General features: G+C 50.2%; 2 protein-coding genes across 2 annotated transcripts; one reads left to right on the top strand and one right to left on the bottom strand.

Moving 5' to 3' along the window:
• The first annotated feature begins 1,459 nt into the window (after positions 1 to 1,459).
• On the top strand, positions 1,460 to 3,927 carry LOC144739113 (T-complex protein 1 subunit eta). Its single transcript, XM_078622093.1, has 11 exons — positions 1,460 to 1,537; positions 1,616 to 1,685; positions 1,752 to 1,858; positions 1,936 to 2,114; positions 2,195 to 2,366; positions 2,439 to 2,603; positions 2,697 to 2,885; positions 3,003 to 3,100; positions 3,197 to 3,329; positions 3,419 to 3,625; positions 3,697 to 3,927. Exons 2-11 carry the CDS (start codon positions 1,658 to 1,660, stop codon positions 3,925 to 3,927), a joined length of 1,509 nt encoding a protein of 502 aa, XP_078478219.1. The 5' UTR covers positions 1,460 to 1,537; positions 1,616 to 1,657.
• A 1,316-nt stretch (positions 3,928 to 5,243) lies between these two features.
• LOC144739112 (heat shock 70 kDa protein 12B-like) lies at positions 5,244 to 7,080 on the bottom strand. Its single transcript, XM_078622092.1, has 5 exons — positions 6,951 to 7,080; positions 6,289 to 6,547; positions 6,094 to 6,197; positions 5,777 to 5,967; positions 5,244 to 5,714 (listed from the first exon to the last, which is right to left on the bottom strand). The coding sequence occupies exons 1-5, from the start codon at positions 7,078 to 7,080 to the stop codon at positions 5,244 to 5,246; spliced, it is 1,155 nt and encodes a 384-aa protein (XP_078478218.1).
• Positions 7,081 to 7,447: the final 367 nt, after the last annotated feature.

Here is a 7,447-nt window from a genome sequence, read left to right as displayed (position 1 = left end):
ATTTGCGTTTTACTGTCGTGGACGAGTAGAGTTTTAAAGCAGGGGTTTCGATGTCCAGAGTTAATTCTTCTTTTCCTCGTTCAAAACAAAGACATCGTGACTACGCTACTCGAAACATCTCCCGCCACCAACATTTGTACGTCAGACTCGGCCGCGCGAGCGCTTGGTGGAGATTAGTATGCGCTCGTTTTGTTGTTCGACGTATCTGCACTGTTCAAATCGACAAGAGAACATACACTCCACCCGCCTACTTTATCCTGGTATATAAAGCGAGCATGTGGATCAGACGCCTCAAACCAATCAGAAGCCTGGATTCAACATCGCCACAAGACGTAAACCAAGCTGCGTTCAAGAACATCAGTTTGTTCTGTTATTCATTTTACAAGTCCATTACTGAGGCTTGTAGCAATGCGGTGTTTCAACATACAGTGACAGTTCACGTTTGAGCACGTAATAAACATCATGTGACGTACATGTTTATATTTTATTTCCCGCTTCCTCCTCACACATTCACTTATTCTGACTTACTGTGCCTTCATGAGTGACCTATAACAAAAAACAACAACAAAGTTAGAAATTGACTTATTCCAAACTGTCGTCAAATCTCTTCTGGATGTTTGTGAACGCACCCCCGTCAGGGCTTTCTTGTCGAAAGGCATTCTGGGAGTGGATGCCGGCGGAAAGCTTCTCGAAAGAACTGCAAAGATGATGGTGAGTTAGCACTCATGCTCAAACTCTAATCTACAATCCATTGCCATCCTTAAGTCTTTTAGCGATCAGTTATGTTTCTACTCGTCTGACATGAATTACGTGTGTATTTTTGACAGTAGGAAGCGGTTATTTCATAAAAATGATCAATGTAACGTTGTCATTGTCAGCTAGTCTGTGTTAGCATCGCAGGCACTCACAATGGGTGTCTACGATGCTAACAGAAATGAATGCTGCTAACGCTAAAGTAGTCAGGTTCACTTGAGATCAAAGGGCTGTATCATGTTAATTCGGTGTATTATTTATTACCTGTCGCTATGCAGAATTCGAGCCTCTGTATGCAGTGACAGTCTTTTAGCACAGCTAGGCTGGATATAGCCGGTGTCCTTCCGTTATACGCTAATTCGACGTCTGATTAAAAGCATGTCTTTGCTACACAATATAACGAGCTGATTTTAGCTCAGATATAAGCCGTCATTGAATGAGCCTGTGATCGAGGAACAGTGATGTATGTCCCATGTGCAGACATTAATTGCTCCTTTGTAAACAAAGCGTCACACCCTGTCAATACCCATCTGAGACCTAATGACATCACAATGGGAACGTATCCATCGAAACATCTCTATGTGAAGTCACTGCATGATTACAGTTGATATGTGAAGCATCATCATCATCCAATGCACATTTAATTAACTGCACTGAGATCAGATATGCTCATGTCCGTTTCGTCTCGTCTGTCCATCAGCCCACACCGGTTATCCTGCTGAAGGAGGGGACAGACACGTCTCAGGGCATTCCTCAGCTCGTCAGCAACATCAATGCCTGCCAGGTCTGAAATCCCTGGATTTGTCACCTGTGGCATAAGTTTTGAAATGTATTCACTGTCTTTCTTAAATGTTGTTGCTAGGTCATTTCAGAGGCTGTCAGGACCACCCTCGGACCCAGAGGGATGGACAAACTGATGGTTGACAGCAGAGGTGAGGAGGGATGAAAGGTTAGTTCGAAACACAGTCATCCGTTAAAAATATGTAACTGTTTGTCAGGCAAGGCCACGATTTCCAACGATGGAGCCACCATCCTGAAGTTGCTGGATGTGGTCCACCCAGCAGCTAAGACCCTGGTGGACATCGCCCGCTCCCAGGATGCTGAGGTGTGTTTGACGGTTCGAGGGTGTGTCCCCTGAGAAGCTCCAGAGGTTTTCATGTTGTTCTGGGTCCTCATACGTAGGTTGGAGACGGCACCACCTCGGTCACTCTCCTGGCCGCCGAGTTCCTGAAGCAGTTGAAGCCGTACGTGGAGGAGGGTCTCCACCCTCAGACCATCATCAGAGCATTCCGCACTGCCACTAACCTCGCCGTCAACAAGATCAAGGAGATCGCTGTCCCTGTAAAGAAAGACGACAAGCAGTGAGTGTTCTCTTGTTCTGTTACGGCTCATCGAGAATGACGTCGCTGTGTATTTTCAAAGTTCTTCTTTCTGTCCTCAGAGAGCAGAGGCAGCTGCTGGAGAAATGTGCTGCCACAGCGATGAACTCCAAGCTAATCGCTGGCCAAAAGGACTTCTTCTCCAAGATGGTGGTGGATGCGGTCATGTCTCTGGACGAGCTGCTGTCCCTGAAGATGATTGGCATCAAGAAGGTCCAGGGAGGAGGGCTGGAGGTTGGTGTCTGTGGTCTGTTTAGTAAACGATATGAGAGCAGATGTTGACGGCGGAGCGATTTGTTTGTTCAGGATTCCCAGTTGATCGCAGGGGTTGCGTTCAAGAAGACCTTCTCCTACGCTGGCTTTGAGATGCAGCCTAAACGTTACGAGAATCCAAAGATCGCCCTGCTGAACGTGGAGCTGGAGCTGAAGGCCGAGAAGGACAACGCAGAGGTCCGAGTGAAGTCGGTGGAGGTACGCAGCACCCAGAACACGTGCACTCAAACTCAGAACCGTTGTCAAGTCTGTCGCTCGCAGTGTCAGCGCGTTTCCGTTCCGTGTTGACAGGACTACCAGGCCATCGTGGATGCGGAGTGGAACATCCTCTATGACAAGCTGGAGAAGATCTACCAGTCAGGAGCCAAAGTGGTTTTGTCCAAGTTGCCGATCGGAGACGTGGCCACGCAGTACTTTGCCGACAGAGACTTGTTCTGTGCTGGCCGAGTCCAGGAGGAGGACCTGAGGAGGACCATGATGGTAGGAGACCTACACACACTTGGAGTGAATTCTTTCAGCTGTTGGACCAATCACACCCGGTCAGCATATGAAGTCCTATTGATGTTGAAGTTCATGAGTGTGTCATGTGACCTTCAGGCCTGCGGAGGCTCCATCCAGACCTCAGTCGGTGCCATGACGGATGACGTCCTGGGTCAGTGCGAACTGTTCGAGGAGGTCCAGGTCGGAGGAGAGAGGTAAGAGGGACATGGATTTCATGTTTGCTGCTGTTATTCCAGCACCTAGAATGTCAAGCATGAACATGTCCTTCTACTCTCACCGTCCACTTCCAGGTACAACTTCTTCAAGGGCTGCCCCAAGGCCAAGACGTGCACCATCATCCTGAGAGGAGGAGCAGAGCAGTTCACAGAAGAGACAGAGCGATCGCTGCACGACGCCATCATGATTGTGCGCAGAGCCATCAAGGTCAGTTTGAACTGTAGAGGATGAGTTAGTAATAGCGCCGTGTCCGTGGTAACAGTAACTCAGTGCTCAGTTGGACCTACTCTTTCCAGAATGATTCGGTTGTGGCGGGCGGAGGAGCCGTGGAGATGGAGCTGTCCAAGTACCTGCGCGACTATTCCAGGACCATTCCCGGGAAGCAGCAGCTGTTAATCGGAGCTTATGCCAAAGCGCTGGAGATCATCCCCAGACAGCTGTGTGACAACGCCGGCTTCGACGCTACTAACATCTTGAACAAGCTGCGTGCCAAACATGCACAGGTAGGAGCCGTTTGTTTTTTGTTCTCTTCCTCCCGTCAGTCGTGGTTTGACCAGACCTGGTGTCGCTGCAGGGCGGCATGTGGTACGGAGTGGACATCAACAACGAGGACATTGCTGACAATTTTGTCGCCTGTGTTTGGGAGCCATCAATTGTGCGGATCAACGCTCTGACAGCGGCGTCAGAGGCGGCCTGCCTCATCCTGTCCGTCGACGAGACCATCAAGAACCCCCGCAGCTCTGTGGACGGACCTCCAGGGGGCGCCGGCAGAGGCCGAGGCCGCGGGAGACCTCACGCTCATTAGACAACCCGACTAGCATTTGAATCCAAACATCTGTCATCATTCACACATCAACAGCTACAATTTGGTGTTTTGTTTTGGCGTTTGGATTGGAACAGACACAGTAACGGCAGGTGACGTGAAAAACAAGAGGGCAAAAGAAGATTAATTCTGTTGACATTCACGTTATTTTTTTTTGTTGTACCGTCTTTCCACTGGTGACCTTACTGCAGATGTTATAAACAGTAGACAACAGTTCCCCTTTTGTTTGCAAACACTCCTGTCGGTGTCAGGTGAGTGGGCAGTTTCCATCTGGTTTTGTGTCGTAACAACGGTAAAAGCACTGAGAAGGACGAGGAGCCGCTGTGGAGCGTTCATTGGTCGCACTGTGTGAACCTATTTATTGGATCATTCTTAACAATAAACTCACAGCGGAAATTGTACTGATGAGTGTTGAGTGTGTTTATACAACTAGTAAGTTGACAACAAAACCTGAAACTACAGTTTTTTTTCAGGTGGCAGTGTGATGATGGACGACGCTCACCAGTTATCTCATCTTCAAACGACGGAATCGTCTTTCTTGTGACCTTGATCTTCTTAAGCAAACCAGTTTCTCTGCCTGAAATCGCAAGTCCGCTATGATCTTGGCCAGATAAGTGACGTTTCAACATGTGTAAGCAAACTCCAGTGAAGAAACACATTTGGTGTGAAAATACTTTCAACAGTTCAAACAGACCATCAGCCAATTGGACCTGGACAGTCTAACAAATCAGACGGTGAGACATATCCGTTTGAAGTAGTGCTGCAGGACTTTTTCCATCTTGTAGTTTATTGCATCTACCACTAGGTGGCGCACAGTCACATTAACAGGATTCAAGCGTTATTTCTGGGCTGTGAAACTTGACAGATGAGGTATCAGGTCAGAGTTGTTCATTACAAATGGAGTTTGTTTTTCTCAGTGAACACGAGTGAGTATCACTCTAGGTAGCACAATGTGTCTCCTCTAACTCACCTTCAGACTCTGGCAGGGTTTGTTCCACCATCCTCTGAGGAAATGTCTGACATCATCATGACCACAGGATTATTTTCTTCTTTTGCGTGGAGAGATAGCACCCGCCCCATCAGTTGTGGAGATAGTGTTTTTTTATTGAGGAGGTTCCTTTAAAATGTTCCCCTCATGTTTTCTCTGCTGGGTGAACTGAATATCTGGGATTGTGGGTTGAGTTTTGACTTTGGATGTAAAGTAAGACGCCCACTCCCAGAGTACCGCTTTCATCTTCAGATTATCATCACTGGAATTTTGGTGTTTTCAAATGCTCTTCCTCATTTCCTGCGTCTCCTCAGTTGGACAGGAAGTCTATGGACGCGCGGACGGAGCGGTTGGACATGACATCAACTGCTGTGACTTTGATCTCCGTGTCTCCGAACTGCATGGTGGCTCTGATCTCCCTCCTCTCAGGACCCCCCCTGGCTCCTCCCACTGCCCCTGACAGCGGCAGAGCCTCGGGCAGGTCTAACGTGATGGTCCCGCACTTCCTGACCCCCGGATCGGAGATGTAGGTGATGTCGTCTGTCGCGCTGCAGTAGATGTTGATGATGATCTTACGTTGGCCCAGGCGAGCGGGTGTGTAGCTCCGCTTCACCACCTCGCCCAGAGCCACCGACTGGTCCACGCAGACGAAGCGGTCGAGAATGTCGGTGCACCACTCACGGCCGTCCTTGATGAGGAGTTTGTCCCGAGGGTGGCGTCCCTCCACAAAGCGGTTCAAGACACCCACACCATAGGTCAGGGGGCATCGACGCACCCGCACCTGTAAGGGGAAAAGGGTGTGAAACCCGGCGTCCGAATGCAGGATTGGCAGGAAGAGCTCACCACCGTGGGATCCAGCCCGAAGAGCACGGCGCCCTTCAGTATGGTCAGACCGACGTCGTGCGGAATGATGATGCGGCATGTCCGACCCAACGCTTTCTGCACCGCTCTCTGCAGCATGGGCGACTCAGCAAAACCACCAACCAGGAAGAGGAAGCGCACGCCGCGCACCTCGGGCTTCGCCATCAGCTCCTCTGGGGTGGAATTAGAAAACATGCGAGAATGGTGGAACGGGGAATAAACAGCCACTGCAGGATCTGTCTGTGTGTGTGTGTGTGTGAGTCTGTGTATATGTGTGCACATGGGGGGGGGGTTCTCACCAATGTGTTTGACGATATTGACGATGGTGGGCTGGAAGAGCTCGTTCATGGCCTCCTGCGTGAGTCGCAGCATCCCCTGGGACGACCACTTCACTATGTTCATGCTGACACACACACACACAGCTTGTGATCTCCAGTCAACCATCCCTCCGTTGAAACACACACATACATACACACAGACACACACACACTCACTTGCTCCTCCTCAGCGCCGCCTCCACACTCTGGCCTCTGTGCCTCTTGTAGTAGTCGATGAAAGAGAAGGGCAGGGAGATATTGAGGGCGTTGGCTCTGCCCGGCGCCACCGTTCGTTTCCTCGCCTCGAACGCAATGGTGAGGTCCACCCAGGCTGCCGGCCTCTTGGCTTTGAAACTCTGGATGAAGTCGTCACCGAAGATCTGACACAACATGGCCTCGAAGGCCAAGTCTACGCCCACAGCGCCGTACGGGCCGCCTGCGGGAGACGAAGTGAAGTTCTGAAGGCCACGGACGCACCCAGGATCTCTGGATAATGGACTATACAACCAGTGGAGGTGCCCCCTACTGATCATTATGGTGTGTTCCACTTGCAGTTGGACAGGACAGGTAGTTGCCTAATGGAATGCCCACCAAACCAAACTCTGACATCGGTGCTTAGGTCTGTTTTGATCATCGTGGTCCTGTGAGTTGGACTGATGTCTGATATGACAGATATCCAAGGCTAGGAGGGTGTTCCATTTGGCAAGTCCCTGTCCGCAGCTCAACTCAAATGCCGACCTAAGCCTGATTTATGCTTTGACACGGGCCCTACACCGCCAATTTGACACACAAGGATAAATCAGGCTTAAGAACTGGCTTCACCTTTCAAAACAACGCACCTGAAGCCTTGTAGAGTTCTTTCAGCGTTCCCTGCGGCTGCTCGATCTGATGGACGGTCAGATCAACTGTTCCCCCGCCACAGTCTGCAACGATGTACCTGTCACCTGCAGCGAGAGCGCACAGAGACATTGTCACTTTGGCCAGGGAGTGTTCCACCAACAGTAAGAACACGCTGAGAGGAAAAAGCAGATTATACTGTGTCTTCATTTTGGCGGAATGTCGGTGTGTTGTGTTACGTGTGCGTCTGAAAGTTTTCACGGAGCATAAACAGCCTTCAGGCGTCTGTGACTGCTGAACTCCCTCTGCACGCGTACTTTAGTGTGTGTTTATGATACGCTCAGTGATAAGCGGCTGCGTTGACCCCTCCCCTTGGTTTGACTGACCGCACCCGAGGGGATGGAGGTAGAATAGGACGGGAACAACAGAGAACGGGTGATGGAGGATTCAAGAGACGGGTGATGAACCCGGGTTTCTGCCAGACCCGACTCCCCTGGGC

Source organism: Lampetra planeri, unplaced genomic scaffold, assembly GCF_965212315.1.
Source record: "Lampetra planeri unplaced genomic scaffold, kcLamPlan1.2.h2 scaffold_1308, whole genome shotgun sequence".
NCBI lineage: Eukaryota > Metazoa > Chordata > Hyperoartia > Petromyzontiformes > Petromyzontidae > Lampetra > Lampetra planeri.
This window is presented reverse-complemented; position numbering and strand designations above follow the sequence as displayed.